The 18,205-nt window shown below is 40.9% G+C and overlaps 1 protein-coding gene across 1 annotated transcript in view; it reads left to right on the top strand.

Moving 5' to 3' along the window:
- Nucleotides 1-18,205, top strand: part of Cwc22 (CWC22 spliceosome associated protein homolog) — a 50,045-nt gene that overhangs the window by 11,845 nt on the left and 19,995 nt on the right. The window contains exons 3-11 of the mRNA XM_055600608.1: nucleotides 4,256-4,323; nucleotides 5,437-5,541; nucleotides 7,324-7,566; nucleotides 9,415-9,543; nucleotides 12,144-12,312; nucleotides 12,638-12,691; nucleotides 15,486-15,621; nucleotides 15,843-16,049; nucleotides 16,134-16,196. Coding sequence (XP_055456583.1) covers nucleotides 4,256-4,323; nucleotides 5,437-5,541; nucleotides 7,324-7,566; nucleotides 9,415-9,543; nucleotides 12,144-12,312; nucleotides 12,638-12,691; nucleotides 15,486-15,621; nucleotides 15,843-16,049; nucleotides 16,134-16,196 — 1,174 coding nt within the window. The remainder of the gene's footprint in view (nucleotides 1-4,255; nucleotides 4,324-5,436; nucleotides 5,542-7,323; nucleotides 7,567-9,414; nucleotides 9,544-12,143; nucleotides 12,313-12,637; nucleotides 12,692-15,485; nucleotides 15,622-15,842; nucleotides 16,050-16,133; nucleotides 16,197-18,205) is intronic.

Raw genomic sequence — 18,205 nt, forward strand, 5'->3', positions numbered from 1 at the left:
AAACAAGCTAAAGATAAAGGCTGATGGTCAGTTAGTGCCTGTCCTCCTAACAAAATGCGCTTACAGAAGGAAAACATTACAGTCAGACAGTAGGAGGGTGTCTGCGTACTCCAACATCACAATCTCAAACAAAGTGGAACGGGTAGGAATAGTATTAATTAGAGGGCCAGTTGAGAAAATATGCTGGATATCTCCTTTCTTCCTCTCTCCCTTCCTCCCCCCCCCCCCCCCCCGTCTCTCTGTGTATGTATGTGCCTAGAGATTGAACCTAAGACCTTGGTTGGCAAGTAGTATGTGTGTCTGTGTCTTACTTATAGTTTCTATTGATATGACCAAGCACCATGACCAAAAATCAAATTGGGGAAGAAAGGGTTTATTTGGCTTACATATCCACAGAACTGTTCATCATCAAAGGATTTGAGGACAGGAACTCAAACAAGGCAGGAATCTAGAGGCAGGAGCTGATGCAGAGGCCATGGGGGCTGCTGCTTGCTGACTTGCTCCCCTGGCTTGCTCAGCCTGCTTTCTTATAGAACCAAGGACCACCAGCTCAGAGATGACACCATTCACAATGGGCTGGGGCCTCCCCCATCAATCACTAATTAAGAAAATGCCTTAAAGCCAGATCTTATGATAGAGGCATCTTCTCAGTTGAGGTTCCCTCCTTTCATATAACTCTGGTTTGTATGTCAAGCTGACATAAGATTAACTGGCACAATATGTATATATATATGTATATAATGCATATACAGACATACATAAATTATATGCATGAGATGCTACATGAATCATTTGAATGTGTATATGTTATAAACAAAAACAGAAATTCCAGCCATTCTATTTTACCAATAAAGAATCAGGAGCCAGGTGCTGGGGGTCAGAGAAAGCACTTGGATTATAGGTGTGTGGTAGGCCTGGGTGAATCACACCATAATTACTGGTTTACAATAAACAGAAAGTTCTTAGATTAAAGGTGTGTGATAGAGCTCAACCACACCAAACAAGAAACAAAGTTTTTACAACAGGGTTCACAATTTTGGGGTTCACAGTGGGATCAAATATCCTGCAGTCCATGTGAAAATAATAGCAGATAGTGCTAGCAATGATAACATTCTCATGGCGAATGGTTTCTTGAGGGATATATGCAAGGCAAGTAGCTCCTTTCAGTCAATCTAGATTCTCTCATGACTGTCCAGTATATATGGAAGTGGGCTTTTATATTGTACTTTGCGTTAGATACTTGTTTACTCAACAAATGAAGAATGAATTGTTGCAGTGACTCTTCTAAGTACTTCTAACAAAGTAGTGAACAAAACAGTACCCTTATCATTGTTTTACTTTCTGGTATGAGGAAGCAGAAAGTAAATCATGCAGCTTGTTAGAATGTTACCTGTAAGACTGGAGCTGTGGAGAAAAGAAATAGAGTAGAGCTAGGGCTTGGTGTGTTAGAGCTTGTAATAGGGAGTACGGGGCCTGTTGTGAAGTTGTGAAGGAAGGTCATCAGCCATGTGAGGAGAGGTTTCTTAGAATGTTCCAGAAAGTGGGAACAGGAAGTGCATCGATGGAGTCCAGTGTGACTGCAGCAGAGGTGGAGGAGAGACTTGTAGCATGTGAGGTCAGAGCAGTCACTGGGAGAGTAAGTCCATGGCTTTGAGAAGTCGGCCTGTGCATGGTCTTGAACTTCTTTCTCCTGTGTGGTTGATAAGCCATTGTATTGTTTACTGGGACATGGAGTCAGTGAAAGGGAAGGTACACTTTTATTTAATTACAAACACATGCACACATCCCTTCCACTGCTCCACTGGCTCTGTGCCTTTACACTTCTTTAAGGAGACAGACAGACGGAACTCCATGGCCTGTGCTTAGAATGTGCTTATCAAAACTGCACTGTCATCTTTTCCACTCCCCAGGGTGTGAACCTCTGGCCTGTGTGCTCAGTAGACAGTCGGCCTCGTTTTACTGGTTTCCCTTGGCAGGGGCTCAGGGGCCCTCTCAGTCGATTCTTCCCTCTGTTGATCTGAAATCTGCTGCTTTTGATTTATGCTCGTTAGTCTACAGTTAATTTACCGCAGGCTCAGCAGGTAGTTGACAGAATGTTAAAAGCAGGCGTCAACAGGAGGAAGGAGACTTGTGAGAACTCTTTTGAGCCTTTTGTAAGCACTCACCTTTAAACTGACACCTTTACAGGGAGAGGAACATGGAACCCTTCTCAGAATCTTCCTGGTCCCCCTGTGGTCCTTATGGCTCTTCTGTGCCACCACACTGGACAAGAAGTAGGTGGCTTTAGTCAGCATGTCCTTCCGACTCCGTGGCCAGTTGTATCCAGTCTGCGCTCGTCACTCATTTGAATTAGCCATTAGCAATTCACTAGTGTGGCAGGAGCCATTCTTTCTGTCCTCCCTGAAGAACCTACTAGAAACGCTCTGAGACTCAGCTCTTTGCTCCACCCACCTCCCCATTCTGCTCTCTTCAGTCCTTAGACCAAATGACTGAAGACATACCTGATGTTTGCTAACAAATTTGTAGAATTTTAAAAATAAATTTGACTCTTTCTTAACTATTGCATTGATTTAATCTAAAACTATGACAAGGGAATTTATGTTCTTAATATTTGGATTATACCTACAAATGTTTTTCAATTAGTGACCTTCTCTCACCACTCCATCTGCACACAAATCACCATCATTCAAAGCTGTGGGCCACGGTGATTGTTCCCTCCTGACAGTCTCCAGTTAGTATTACTGTAATGTGCCGGTCGCTTGTTACTCCATCATATTTACAGAATCCTTCTGATTCACGACTTCTTCACAACAGCTGTTGCGGAGATGTGTTAAAGATCATTAGCACAGAATTGAGGCTGTCTTCCTAATGTAGTCAACATAATTACCTCGCTTGTAAAAGAAAATGTGGATAACTACTGTTACCTGGCTCCCCTCTGTGTCTGTCTCTATCTTTCTCACATACACGGTCTGATATGTTCAGTACAAATCTGTGTAAAATGTCCACACTAAACATAACTAATTTCTGAGTGTGAAGATCTTCGGTTCCCACATCTTTCCTGTCTTTTGTGTCCCTCTGAATGACTGCACAGTTCTCATGACTGTAGCTCATGAGAAATAATCAGTAAATACTGGATCCTGTGTTATCTGTTGAATTTGGTGGATCTTGTGTGTATTTGACTTAGGACGTTTTGAGGTGTGGGGAATTTGTGGGATGCAGGGCCCTGTGGCAAGTGGAGCAGATTCTCTTGCAGTGGGCTACTACTTCAGCTTGGGGCTTAGGGTTTTAGTATAAAGTTTTATAGAAACTGTATTATACATAGTGAACAATTCTGCTTCATTTTGTTTCTTGTTTACTTTTTAGGATGTTTTGGTTGTGTTTGAGATGAATGGAGGAGGGGAGGTGGCTTCTCCCTGAGGCAGGGTCTTTTGTTGATTCTGCCACTGTGCTGCCTATAGGAACCTTGGCTGCCTAAAAGTCTCCACTTCCCACAGAGCACAGGAGTGCAGAATTACAGATGTGTGTCGCCTACTGCATCCAGTTTTTATATAGGCCCTAAGACTTGAACTCAGCAACCAGGCTTACACAATGAATGTTTTTATGCTTTGACCTATCTCCTCACCCTCTATTGTATTTCTTGGTGAAATCTAATAAAAAGAAAGAAAGGAAGGAAGAAAGAAATGGATAAATAATCTTTTGAGACAGGACCTGATGTAATTCAAATGGGCCTGAGTCACAAAGAAATTTTTTTTTTCCCAGACAGGGTTTCTCTGTGTAGCCTTGGCTGTACTAGACTGCCGTTGTACACCACGCTGGCTTCGAACTCACAGAGATCCACTTGCCTCTGTCTCCCTGAGTGCTGGGATTACAGGTGTGGGCCACTGTGCCTGGCAACAAAAAAAATTTTTTTAAACCCAGATTTTAAGTAACATGAATTAGTCTTGTGTTTGAAAAATGTTTTGAGGGCCAGCAATCTTTGCTTTGCTGTGTAAGCCTGAGAGCCTGGACTCAGTTCCTGGGACTCATGAAGGGAGAGAATCGGCTCCCAAATTGGTCTTTTCACCTTTACATGTGTACCATGGAACATGCATGCCCACACTCCCACATATACACACCATAGACACAATAATTAAGTGAAATAAAGATTTTAAGTAATTTCTAAGGTACTGCCAACTTGCTGATGTACATATCACTGTGTATATATTTTTGACATGACCAATTGTGAAACATTCCTTCTTCCTTTTCTCCTTGGAAGCACTCCTCAGGTCATGACAGAAGGGAGAGCCACAATTCACACCGCCGGAGCTCCTCACCAGAATACAGGTAACTGTTGTCTGTGTGCCAGGGGTGAATTTTTCTTTTGAGGTTTGTTTTTTGAAACAAGGTTTCTCTGTGTAGCCCTGTCTGTCCTGGAGCTTGTCCTGTAGACCAGGCTGGCCTCAGAGATCTCCTTGCCTCTGCCTCCTAAGTGCTGGGAGTAAAGGCGTGCACCACCACCAACCGGCCTCCTTGCTTCTTAGTTTTCGGGTTGACGTTGAAGTGCTGTTTTTGCTGTTATGGCTTGCTTATACATTCACATGACCTTTTACAGTGAACTTTTTACTTGCATTATAGTATAATTATATTAAACTACCCCCTCTAGAAATAGTACCAGGGGTGTGAACCACGCAGTCTTACCAGCACTACAGCTGTGCCGCTTACTACATGAGGGTCACTGGAATGATTCCTGAAGGGAAGCGCCCTATGCCTTGTGCACTTTATTCCTACTCCACACTCTGCTTAATCTCTCTGGGTCCTTTGCTTTAGGACTTGGCTGTGACCACTTCCTGCCCTCACCAGTCACCTGCTCTTTGTCAGCCCCAGACACATGCAAGTGTAAGGTGATTGTAGCCATGTATACAAAACACAACTTATATTACCATATAGGCTTATATTTAATTTCTCTTAATGTTCTCTGATTCTATTGAGTTTTAAGGGTCAAACAATAGATTAATGGGATCTATCCTTACTTTTCTATTCAGTGTTCCCAGTACTGCAGTTTCCAGAATACCATCTAGTGATTAAAATGTTTGGGCTAGACTTAAGTAGAATAACAGTGGGATGTTATTGATTGATATTGGTCACATTTGTTAGCTTGGCTACAAGTAAGTATTTGTAAAGTAGCCTTGTTCTGCCCATTATGTATAATTTCCAGACTTGTTCCTTCACCAAGGGCAGTGTGAATCGGGATGGGTAAATTTGGTTATTTTCAGGAGTTGTTTTGCTCTGCCCATGCTGGAAGCTTTTGTAATTCAGACTGTGGATAGGTACCAGGACAGTGAGCTGTTAGTTAAAGCAGTTCATTAAGATGTGCATCATTGACACCCAAGTATAACAAGTATATTCCAAGCATCACAGTTGTTTTCAGTGTATAACTTGGGTTTTCTTGTGTGTTAGACATGAAGAACAAGAACGCTCTCCCCGGGGTAGAGACTACTCTGATTACAGCCACTCAGACCACGAGCGCTCCAGAAGAGGGTACGATGACAGCGTGGACTCACGGTGAGTGTCATGGATCTTAACTGCAGAAAAGTAACGGTTTTTTACATGGTGCAAGTTTGCTTTGTTTTGAAGACTGGGTTTCACATATCCTGGGTTGATCTTGAACTGAAAAGGTTGAGAGTGACCTTGATCCCAGTCCTCTGACTTCTACTTTCTGAGCTCTGGGATTGCAGTGTGCACTGTCATGCCCAGTGTTTGTGGTGCTGGGGATCTAGCTCGGGTCTTTGTACATGTTAGTAAGGTACAGCCCAGCCCAGATTGTCTTTACTTTGTATAATGAAAACAGCGATTAAAACAATGGAGTCCAGGCTTCTAGGAAGGGCTTCATGTGAGTTCACTCTTTAGACAACAGGTGTGCGCAGTAGACGTACCTGTTTCGGGGCTGAAGAAACTCCTGCCTAAAAATGCTTAGTAGTTGGTGGTTTTGAAACACAACATTGTCAAGCCCAGATACATCTGACCTTTACCAAGGTGTTTGCATGTTGAACTCAGCATGGGTTGCATCCTGTCATTTTACCTAGGAACTACACTAAATGAAAGTGGAGGTTTTCAGATACAGAGTGATTTTTTTTTTTTTCCTGTAGTATGGCAGAGGAATACTGTGAGTGAAATTCCTGATTTATAGGGTTGTTTTTTCCTAAGTAAATGGCTTTTATTTGAGTTTTGGAAAATTTGTCTACTCTATCTCTCTAGGCAACACGTTTTCTGGTTGATAACTGATTCTACAGCTTGTTCTTAATTTTGCCTCTAAAGCCCACGGGTTTCTGTAGCCCCGGACTGAGGTTCTGCAGCATTACCCTTTACCTTTGGTCCGGTATAAGAGTATAAAGTCTCATGGCCCTCAGGCATACTGTGAAGCCAGCAAACTAGGTTTTACTTCAAATATCAAAGCTAATACTTGAAAAATGTCGTGGATGTTTTAATTCGGCTAGCGTCTGCACACTGAGAACAAGCAAGGTCACTGTAGAGAAGGGACTGCCCCGGCTGGGCCACCCAGCTTCTCCACAGGCACGGAGTGCTAGGGGCTTCCGTAGTTCTGCTGTGGGAGCATGCCACGCGCAGATCGCGCGGAGTTTGCAGCATCCCTCTCTCTCACTAGTTGGGGGTTATATTTGAAATACTTTCAAGATAGTGTATTTTTTTAAAGTTAAATGAACAAACTGCTCTCTGAGGAAAGAGCAGACACCAAAAATTGTCTTTTCTAAGTTCCTTATGTTTTTAGAGAAAATAAGCCGAGTGTTGAAAGGTGTGAAAGAGAAGATGGATACTTATATTGAAGGAAAGAGTAACCGTTACCTTTAACAGCATGAAAATAAACTCGTTTCTTCTCTGTTTAGTTTGCCACAAACCAGTGCGTGTTAATTATCATGCCACTCTTTCTCCCACTTGGAAACTTAATATTCTCCATCATCTCCAGTGTAAACATCTCACAGGACATTGGTTGCCTTTTCAGAGTTCAGTCAGACTTAGACTCATTTTAATTCAGCTGCTGCCATGCTGGATTCTTCAGTATTGTTGGATGGTGTCATCTGGTCTGGATGCCCTGCTCAGGTTGCAGCACGTGGGCTTCTCTCAGTTGAGGAGTGTCATCCTCCGCCAGCTTGTTTCCAGGACGAATTGCAGCTAAAGCCTTAGCCCTGCGGTGATGGATCCTCTTCCCTATGAAGCATGCTTCACCATCCTGCACCTTCCATCCCTGACAGTCTCACTCATTTTCTGTGCAGTTCGTTGTAAGAATGATGTTATGTTTTTCCACCCCCACTTCCCCATCCCACTTCACAGAAGTAGGAACCGAGAAAAACGCAGAGAGAGAGAAAGAGATTCGGATCGGAAACGGTCCCGGAAATCCCCATCCCCTGGAAGAAGGAGCCCGGAACGAGCAGGAAAGCAGAGTTCTACTCAGGAGGAGCCTTCCCTGAAGAAGAAGAAGGAGGAGCTGGACCCGCTGCTCACCCGCACCGGGGGAGCATACATTCCTCCCGCCAAGCTCAGGATGATGCAGGAGCAGATCACAGATAAAAACAGGTGTGTTGATGGGCGGCATCTCCAAAGCAGAGACAGCCTCACGAGCCAGGGATAGAGGAGTGTCATCAGCTTTGCCCGTTAAGAATGTCCTTGGTCTACCATGACGGAGACCATGAATTACAGTCCACTTGTCTATTTACTTCAGAAACTCCTTTGGAACATTGTGTACTGATTGCTCTGATATTAGCTTATAACTTTTTCATGTTTCTCTGTGTGTGTGTGTGTGTGTGTGTGGGTGTCTGTGCATACACACATGCATATTTGTGTCCCCACACGTGTGTATGGAAGCCACAGGACAGCTTTGAGGCAGTGCTTTTTTTTTTTTTTTTTTTAAGACTGGGTCTCTCAGTGGCCTGAAACTTGCCAAGTAGGTTAGGCTGGCGGGCCAACAAGCCGCAGGGACACACCTGTCTCTGTTTTTTCATAGCTATTACAAGTGGATACCACTGTGCCAGGCAGTTTTTATGGACTTGGAGATTTGAATTTTAGCTTCCTGTGTTTCTGTTTGTGTGTCATAGGGCCCGACAGTGGTCTTTGAAATGTAGTATTAGGAGTGTTTTAGAGATGACCCCTCCTTAGTGCAAATTCGTCATCCCTTAGGCATTTTGTGTTTTTACAAAGGCATCACTGGAAGAATTAGTGAGTAGTAATCACTTTTCCCAAGCCAGTCCAAAGCAGTTTATTCAGCTGTGAAAGAAAATGTGTTATTAAATCACTTCATCTTCGGTATAGTAGGCAGTTTTAATCCGTTACGGGAGGTATTTCATAGGTAATGGAGGTCTGTCCGTGGCAGAAGGAACACATTGAAATGGAAGAAGAGTCTGTAGGTTTTACTTTGGAGGACAGCTCTTGAGTTGGGAAAAGTCACTGTGCTTGACATCACAGTTTTCAGGAGCTGTGCTACATGCCAGCATATCTTACTGTTAGGTTAGTTACTCAGCAAGGATCTGTTTCTCTAGAGAAAATGAAGAGGGACTGGGACAGCGTGACCTCTGCCATGGGGTGGGCAGTAATTAGCAAGAGTTTAATTGATTGGAAGCAGCAACAGAACATTAATTGCAAGTCAGTCTGTTGGTCTGCCCCCTTCCTTGTTGTTTCCTGGCAGGTTTAAGCAGTGTCAGTGACCTAGTACCTACCAGCCCTGTTCTCGTTCTCATTGCTCCTTTTTGCAGGAACTCTGACATACCAGTCTTACATTGGTCCCTACATGGAATTCAGGCAGTTGGTTTAAGAATCTTGATGAGAAAAAATGCATTTTATTTTTATTAATCCCCAACTAAATTTTACCATTTCTTTCATTGGAAGTGTAACTATATTGTGCAGTCCCAATCAGTATGTCACAGATACTACGTGATACTACATATTGTGACCATGCTGTTTGGAATTAAAATTGATACTTAGCCTTCTACTGATTCTTGTTACTTCATGTCGGAAGATGCCCATAGCACACTGTAGCAAGCATATTCTTTTCAGGCGTTGAGGTCTATTTCAGTATCTGTTGTAATCCTGTGTATTATATGCATTTCATGAAGCCTACTAGTTTCACTAGACTTCAACAGAAGTATTGGGGGAAAGGCTCTGACTTTCTGCAGTCACAGTTAAATTCCACAGAGAAATAATAAAAGCCGTAGACTTTTAGAGCTTTAAAAGACTTTAGGCATTATCAAGTTAAGTGTGAAAAGTTCAAGTGAGGCTAAAATGCCCAAATGTAAGTTAACAACAGTACGGCCGTCTAACTTCAGCTGTACAGCTCTGGGATAGCTGCAGAAGCAGAAGGTCTTTCAGATGCTGCGGAGTGTCTCAGCTCCTTGGTCCCATGTGACTTTCTCTTTTTTTGGTAATTTTTAGCTTAGCATACCAGAGGATGAGCTGGGAGGCCCTGAAGAAATCAATCAATGGTCTCATCAACAAGGTCAACATCTCCAATATAAAAATTATTATCCAAGAGCTCCTTCAGGAAAACATAGTCAGAGGGAGGTAAGTAGTAGTTATCTGCCTTGTGTTTCTCACAGGAAGTTTTTCAAGGAAACATAGCATCTCTGTGAGCAGTAAACATTGATTTGTGATGCTACTTCATTTAAAAGGTATTTGTGGATGTTTATTTGAAATGTAGTTCTTTTAAAATGCAGGCTGTTAAGTAACTTACACCATATTGTGCAAGGTTTATAAAGCTGGTGCTTTTTGAGATTTGCTATCATGCCATAGCTTTGCACAGATACTCTAATAATGTCTCCAGTAATTTAAATCCACGAGACTTAATAATTATTAAGATATGCACTTTAATGTTTTTAGTTGACATAAAATCTCTCTAAACTTGTTATTAACGATGTGATGCTTTGATGTGTCCATCCCCATGTTGTCACAGGTGTCTGGGTTTCTCCCTTAGAGCTGAAGGGCTTTCCCCTGTGTGTGATGGATCGTCTTTGTCAATCTGTCAGTGGATGGAGCTCCATTTGGCTCGTGTCGATAATGCTGAAGGAGGTTGCTGTGTAGCTCCGGGGCTTATAGTGTTTTCCCTACCATCCGCACTACTGTGCATTCCTGTTCATAGTCCACGTGTGGTGTTTCCTATTCTCTGCATCCTTGGAAACGCTTGCCTTTGCTCATTTATGGCAGCCATTTCCTAGGTATGAGATGGTACATCATGTGGCGTTACTCTGTTCATGCGATGGTGCTGCAGTGCAGTTGGTATGAGCGTTGTCTTGGATATGTCCACTTAGACGCTTTGTAGATACTCAGAACGGGGTTGTATTGTTTATTCCCTATTGGATGATAGTTTGGATATTAGCTCTGTATCAAATAGCTTGCAGATCCTTTCTCAAATTCTGTATTTGTCTCTCAACTTCATTGACAGTTTCTTGCACTGTCCAGAAACCTTGTAAATTAATGCACTCTAATGTGTCAAGTTTTCTTGGGTTATTTGCGGCTTATCAATCTAGACAAATATCATGGTGCTTCCCACTAGTGGTTCTCTAGATTCTCTTTTTCTGTTTATCCATCAGTTTCGGTTGCTTTGTGTGTGTGCATAAGATTAAGGTGTGTTTTTATTCTTCTGCATGTTGATGTCTGGCTTTCTACCACGGTTGAATAGACTACCTTTACACTATTGTATGTTTTGATGCTTTTGTAAAAAGGAAAAAACCAATTACATATAAATGGATGAATTTATCTCTAGGTGCTCTGCTCTGTTCTCTGTTGGTTTCTATAAACTTTTGTGCCAGTACCATGCTGTTTTGATTACTGTAGCTTTATGTAGTATTAGGTTTTAAATCAGGTAATATGATGCCTCTTGCTTTTTTCTTTTTGCTGAAGATTTCTTGACTGTTTGGATTCTTTTATATTCTATATTAATTTTAGGTTTTTCCTCCCTGAAAAATGACACTAGAACTTTGATGGGTATTACATTGACTTTGGATAGTATGACAAGCAGCCTGGCTTGTTCCTGATCCTAGAGGAAGAATTTCTGGCCTCTTACTGTTGAGATATTGTTACCTTTGGGTTTGTTATTTTGTCCATTACCCCAGTTCACGTTCTAATTAAAGCAAAGCAAGAATGAGAGGTAACTGGGAAAGATGAACAATACATTTGAAGAAAAGTGGGGGGGGTCATCATTTTGTATTTGAACTGAAGAAACTGGTGATTTTTTTTTTTTAAGAATGAAGAAGTAGAAATAACATGTCACATCTTTTATGTTTAAATCTGAGTGCTGTCTTGTGTGATTTCACATTACCTTGATTACAGTCATTACAGAATAGGACTACACTAAGTGTACCATGTTGGGGAGCAGAAGCTTGGCCCAGAGCCTCCCACTACCCTTGGAGATAGCAGAGCTCTGTTCATTTTCCCTGGAAAACAAACAGGCATAGACAAGTGGCTTGGGTTGCTTCTGTCTAGGTTCACTTCTTTTCCTCCTCAGCGGTCCCTCGTATGTTGCGGTCCAGTCCCTGTCACTGTGTTGCTCAGAATAATGTAAATTAGCCTGCTGTACACCCCTCTTCCTTACCAATGCATATACAAGCATGATCGTTTTCAGGTGGGTTTCCCACCGCAGTGTTGTCACTTCGTCTTAGGCCACTCCATAGCCTTACCTCTGTTCTTCTAAAATTACTCCAACTGAAGGCTCAGCCCTGTGTCCCAGCACAGAACCATGTTGTTCAATGACAGGCACGCGGCAGAAACTTCATGTGTCTACACTGTGTACTCTCAAGCAAGTTTGTTCACTTGACTGTTCTTTGGGTTTGGTTTTTTTTTTTTTAAGATTTCCTACAATATATTTTGATCATGTTTTTTGTCTTCCCCGATCCTTATAGTCTAATTAGATGAAATGTAAATAGGAAAAGAGGAATTTATTTAGAGAGAGGTTTTTGAAAAAATAATCCTCATGTTGTTTTACAAAAAACAAAAGCACAGTTTTGTTTTCATAAAAGCATTTTTTAAAATTGATTACCAAGATAAACTCTTTTCCCAGCAAAAATAAAGATTTAGCTTTTTCTGTTCATGACTAGGGAATGCTTTTCCTTGTTTTATGTATTTTTCCTAAAGTGATTGACTGACTCCTTTTTTCATGTTTTGAATAGAGGGTTACTGTCCAGATCTGTTCTGCAAGCTCAGAGTGCTTCTCCAATCTTCACCCATGTTTATGCAGCTCTTGTGGCAATAATCAACTCAAAATTCCCACAAATTGGAGAATTAATCCTCAAAAGACTAATTCTTAATTTTCGGAAAGGATATCGAAGGAATGATAAGGTGTGTATGAGTGGCTTGTAAGTAGACTCACATGAGGTTATTGCAGTAAGCCAGCATCAATAAAAGTTAAGTGTGCGAACTTCTGCACAGGAGTGAGTGCCTTCATTGTATGCCTCTTGCAAACTGCTTATCTTGACATAACCTTCTGTCACTAAGAGGAGAACTGACTGACTCCCAGCTTTCATAGCTCCTGCGTGTGTATTACTGCTGGATAAAAAATTATCCCTATGTTCCCTTTTAAGGAACATGGTAATCCACTATAGATTTTATTGGCACAGGAAAGTTGATAGCTTTTGGGTTAACTATCTTTACTTTCACTTTTCAGCAACTTTGCCTGACTGCTTCAAAATTTGTAGCACATCTTATTAACCAAAATGTGGTAAGTAATTATCTTCAAAACTTGGTGGGATTCAGTGGCATAAGAGCATCAAGAGCATGGTCTTGATGGCATTTCCCTATGTCACAGCATTGATCATCTTGGGTGAGATTTCAATTGTGTTTTAAATGCACCTAGTGTTCTTGAATGTAGAGGAATCTGTGCTGTAAGGTATTTTGTCAGACTGGTGTGACCCAGCAGTGTCTGGTTACTGAGCCACAAGTTATTCTATGTAGTGTTTAACTAAGTCCTCTTTTCTAAAGAAGTAACGCTGTGTCCCCTCCACTCCTTCCTCTGCCTGTTGCTCATGACGACCTAATACATAGGCAGTGCTCAGTGTGAGCAGCCTGTAACCAAGTACATCAGGGCGCTAGAGGTTAAGGGTGCTGACTGGTCATCCAGAGGACCTGGGTTCAATTCCCGGCACCTACATGGCAGCTCACAACTGTCTTTAACTCCAGTGCCAGGGGATCCAACACCCTCATACAGACATACATGCAGGCAAAATACCAGTGCATGTGAAAAAAAAAAAAAAAAAAAAAAGAGCCATTTAAAACAAAATGATAACAAGTACTTCAGTAGTCATGCATGTCTTCTGGGTTTTTTGTTTGTTTGTTTATTCACTTGTTAGCATATGTCACCTATTAAATGTTGTACTGACTTCCTCATGGATATGCATCCAGTTGCACGGCAGAGCACGTGAACTAATATGTGAACACATTTTTCAGGCCCCATGGCTATTCATCTCTTGCTGTCATCCCATCACCAAAATCTATTCCAATGTTTGGTCCATCCTCCCTCCCTCCTTCCTTCCTTCCTTCCTTCCTCCCTCCCTCCCTCCCTCCCTTTCTCCTTCTCTTTCCCATTCCTTCCTTCCTTCTGTCCTTCCTTCTGTCCTTACTCCCTTCCTCTCAGGATGGCTATAAACTCACTGTGAAGTCAAGAATGACCTTCAAATTCTGATCCTCCTGCCTCTGAGTCCTAAGTGCTTGGACTGTGGCCATGCACCATAGTGTCCAATATTGAGGATGGATCTTAGGGCTTCCTGCATGCTAGGCACACATTCTGCCAATTGAGCCACATCTCCAGTCCCCGTTAATTGGTTTTAACTTACGTGTTCCCTAAAAATAAATATGGGAAATTTCTGTTGTGGCTACATATTAATTTTTACAGATAAAAAGTTGAGGTAGACTTATTTTTATATAATTTTGTTAGGTTTTGCTGATTATGAACACATACAACAGAAACTACATTAAACTTCATTAAAAATACTAATCACTATTAAAAATTAAACTTGACATAAAGAAAAATTTAACTTAATGTTATACTCATATTTAGGGCCAGTTTATGAAATATAAGAAATTAAGTAATTGGCATCCTTTTGAAATGCGTGTAGTTTTATTTCTTCCTCTCCTTTATACTAAGTGTTCCCGAGACCATCATAAACTTCACTTACAAGTACATAGTTGTGAAATACAGTCGATAGAGTAATTTTGATGTATTTTAAGTGTATATAATGTTTTGTTTGTTTTTCATTTTTTTATTCATCCACTCTTCTGTGGATTATATTTACTTTCTACCCAGCTTTGAAAATACAACTGTTTATGTTCCTAGTCAACGATTCTCACATATGTACCATCCTTCTTACTGTAACACCATGTACATGGAACGGTTTTAGCACACTTAATCCTACTTCCTTAATACTGAAGTGCAGTTCTTTTCAGTCTCTGCTCTCGGAAATCTTTTACATTTTAACCTAATTAGTTGTTGTATGATTTAAATAATTGCTTACTTAAAATCAGGGAAGCAGTTAACCTTTCTGTAACAGCAGATATGTTTTTCTGGTTTTGAAATGCTACTAGTTTATTAGAATCACTACCACCACATAGTTGAAATATTAACTATTTTTACCTTTCTAGTTAGATGTAAAAATTTTCTTGCAGTGGTGTATGACTAACCTCATTCCCCCGTATGCGCCCCTTCAAAAGCAGTATGTTTCTAATTTTGTGCAGGGTAAAGATACTCTCTTAAATTGAGGCTTAGATTCTTCCCGTCAACTCAGAGAAGTACCTAGCTCATCAGTGCATATGGAAGGCATCCTATGGCAGTGCCTTCCTGTAAAATCGTATTTTAATCTACAGAGTGGTTTTTATAAGTGTTCATTTTAAAAGTTGATCCAGGTGGGAAGTTCGACAGCTGAAGAGGAAGTATCTGGGCTGCAGCTCAGTGGGCATGTGCTTGGCTGGCATGCTTGAGGGCCAGGCCTGGTTCCTTCCCAGTACTGCCACCAAAGAGTACAAATCAATACATAGATAAAAAGGAAATAGTCATAATTCAGCGTCAGTAATCTTAAAGATATTTTATGATACAATTTTTGCATAAGTTAAGGACTATTTTCTGTTTAGTAGGATTACATAGTAGATTGAATTTGGAGAAGATATAAAACGTTGCCACCATGAAAAGGATACCAAAAAAAAAAATTGAGGCTGCAGAGATGGCTCAGTGGTTAAGAGTACTTGCTCTTCCAGAGGACCTGAGTTCCATCCCTAGCACTCGCAACCAGTTCAAGGATCCAGCTTCCTCTTATTTGTAAATTAAAATACATCTACTTGTAGACATAAACCAGATGCTTCTTTCTGTTCAGTGTAGTGAGTTAAAGAAATTATAAATTACATGGTGAGATGTATAGAAAAGCTATTATATACATTGTAATCATTATAGTATACTACTTTATGCTTAAAGTGGCAGGTCAGTAGTGTAAAACTATTTGTCTCCTCCTGTGTCACAATTAATTAAGGCACATGAGGTTCTGTGCCTGGAGATGCTCACGTTGCTGCTGGAGAGACCAACAGATGACAGTGTCGAGGTAGCTATTGGTTTCCTCAAGGAGTGTGGCCTCAAACTAACCCAGGTGTCGCCAAGAGGAATCAATGGTAAGTACACATTCCCCTCTCTCCAAGGCAGGGTTTCTCTAGTCCTGGTACTCAGTCTGAAGACCAGGCTGGCTTTGAACTGACAGAGATCCACTTGCCCCTTCTTCCCCAGTGCTGTGATTAAAGGCTGCATCACCACCACCCAGCTTGTATTCTTATCTGTTCTTATTCTAGTGGTAGAGAGCTGGTTTTTATTGTCTTTTCTTTCCTTTTAACTTCAGCTATCTTTGAACGCCTCCGAAACATTCTTCATGAGTCTGAAATCGACAAACGAGTCCAGTACATGATTGAAGTTATGTTTGCTGTAAGGAAGGATGGATTCAAGGACCACCCTGTGATTCCAGAAGGACTTGATTTAGTGGAAGAGGATGATCAGTTTACACATATGCTCCCTTTGGAGGATGACTACAATCCAGAAGATGTTCTCAGTAAGCTGAGGCCATGGGAAGCAGGACGTGGGCACCAACATGTCAATGCAGGAATAAACACCTGACTTCTTATTTATTTTTAAGATGTTTTCAAGATGGATCCTAATTTTATGGAGAATGAAGAGAAGTACAAGGCTATTAAAAAAGGTATGTAAATTTGACAAATAGCTTGGGTCATTCGAAGCAAAGTAGATAGTTCTGTGAAACTGACAGGAATGTCAATAGCCCTGACTGTCCCCAGACAGAAGTTCAGCCCCAGTGAAGCCTGCTCTTCGCTTCTTCACGTGCTAACTCTCTTTGTGGTGTTTCTTAAAAGCTCTCCGTTGCCTTGGGGTGGTTCCTTTTCTGCTTAGACTTTTGTTTCTTAAGCCCATTCTTCCTTTGCTTTTGGACTCCTTTCCCTATAGTTTCCCTAAAAAGGGACTTGTCCCACCTGAATACCTGCTATGATTTCTTTCTAGTGTAAACTTGGGAATCCCATTAGGGTCTAGGCAGTTGGCTGGTACATGATTGTGCTTTTTTATTACAGTAGTTCTCAAGTTCTGTGGGTTTGAGTCCTTAATAGTCTTTAAAAGTAGACTCTGAAGGGCTTCAGTCTCTTTGAGTTATATCTGTCGGTATTTTGATATTTACATATTAACTCATTTAAAAATAGTCAACTGGTGTACATTAACATAAGTGACATTTTTATGAAAATCATTATCAAGCAAAGGGACTTAATTAGGAAATGGATCCTCTGTCCTTCTGGATTCTGCCTGCTGCAGCTTGTTCTGGTTTCATTTATATAATGGAGTTAGAAAAGGGACGAGTATTGTGATAGTCTTTGCAGATAAGTGTGTTATCCCTCCTTGATACTACAACAATATTTAACTGATAGTAATTTCTTAAAAGTTGATTTCCGTTTGAAATCTTGAATGGTATCACTGAATTTTCACACCAAGTTAAGTGTTAAAAATCTTTCATGTATGTGTCACTTCTATTAGATCATTACATCATGCCTCATTTTGCAACGTGTTAGTCATTTGGAACATCTTGCTTCACTGTGTTTTATATATATATTAATATATAAATTTATATATATAAATATATAAATGTTAGCACATGAACATTGTCTAAGTCAAGTTAAGGTGTTAGGAGAATATCAAAACTCCCATTTGTTAATGTTGCCACCTATCTCCTCAGAAGTTTGTCCCAGTATTGGGATGCTGTTGAGGGATAAATACAAATTTTGCAAAAACTAGATTTGCTCTTACAAACTTAAATTCTGTTATGGTGGCAAATACTGTTTGTATGCTGTTTTTGCATGAGAGTGTGTGTTACATTTGAAAATGCTTGTCAAATAACCTAAAAATATCTCTATATGACATTGCCCATTTTTTCCCAAATAAAAATAAAAAGTTTCTGCTTTATCTTAGGCTCAGACAGTTACCCCAACCATGTCCTTGAGGTAATCACCAAACTGTCCATCTGTCTGTGCTAAATACAAGTGCTATATTGTTGTTCAAGTATGGAGATGTAATATTTTCATCCTCATCGGGGACATTTATAATCAAAATAGGGTTTTTCTCTTGCTGCGGGTGTGGCAGAAAGCAGCATGGACTCCTGGTATATCTTAGCATTTTGATTTGCTCTTAGATTGCAGCAGTCTTCATCCCCATCGCTCTAGACTGCTATTGTAGGTAGCAATACAGTGAGAGGCAGAGAATACCTTGGAATTATTAGGAAAGTAGTGTTGACCTCACAGACCATCTGACAGTTTCAGTTTCCCCCAGGGAACCATAGACCATTCGTTGAATCATTGTTTTATTCATCTAATGAAATCCAGTTGCCAGTGCCTACGGAATTTGGGGAAGCTAATTCTAAGGAGAGAGAAAAGAGGGTGATGTAAACTATCAGACAGTTCATTTGACCTTCATCTTTGGTGAAACATTCCTTTGGAACTGGCATAAAAATGACCGCAGCAGGGAGTGAGCGCAGCTTTAGTAATTAGCAGCTTCGCATGACCCAGGTGTACTTGTGTGTTAGGTTTTACAGCATTTGGGAAGACAGCAGGAGTGCCTGTCTCCCTACTTTTGAATACTAAATAGTTTCTTCCTTGCAGAGTCTGTGCTCTGTTGCATAATCAGCTAAACACTGGATTGTTTCTTGGAGTTGCA

This window comes from Psammomys obesus, unplaced genomic scaffold, assembly GCF_907164565.1.
Source record: "Psammomys obesus unplaced genomic scaffold, mPsaObe1.curated_primary_1811, whole genome shotgun sequence".
NCBI classification, from domain to species: domain Eukaryota; kingdom Metazoa; phylum Chordata; class Mammalia; order Rodentia; family Muridae; genus Psammomys; species Psammomys obesus.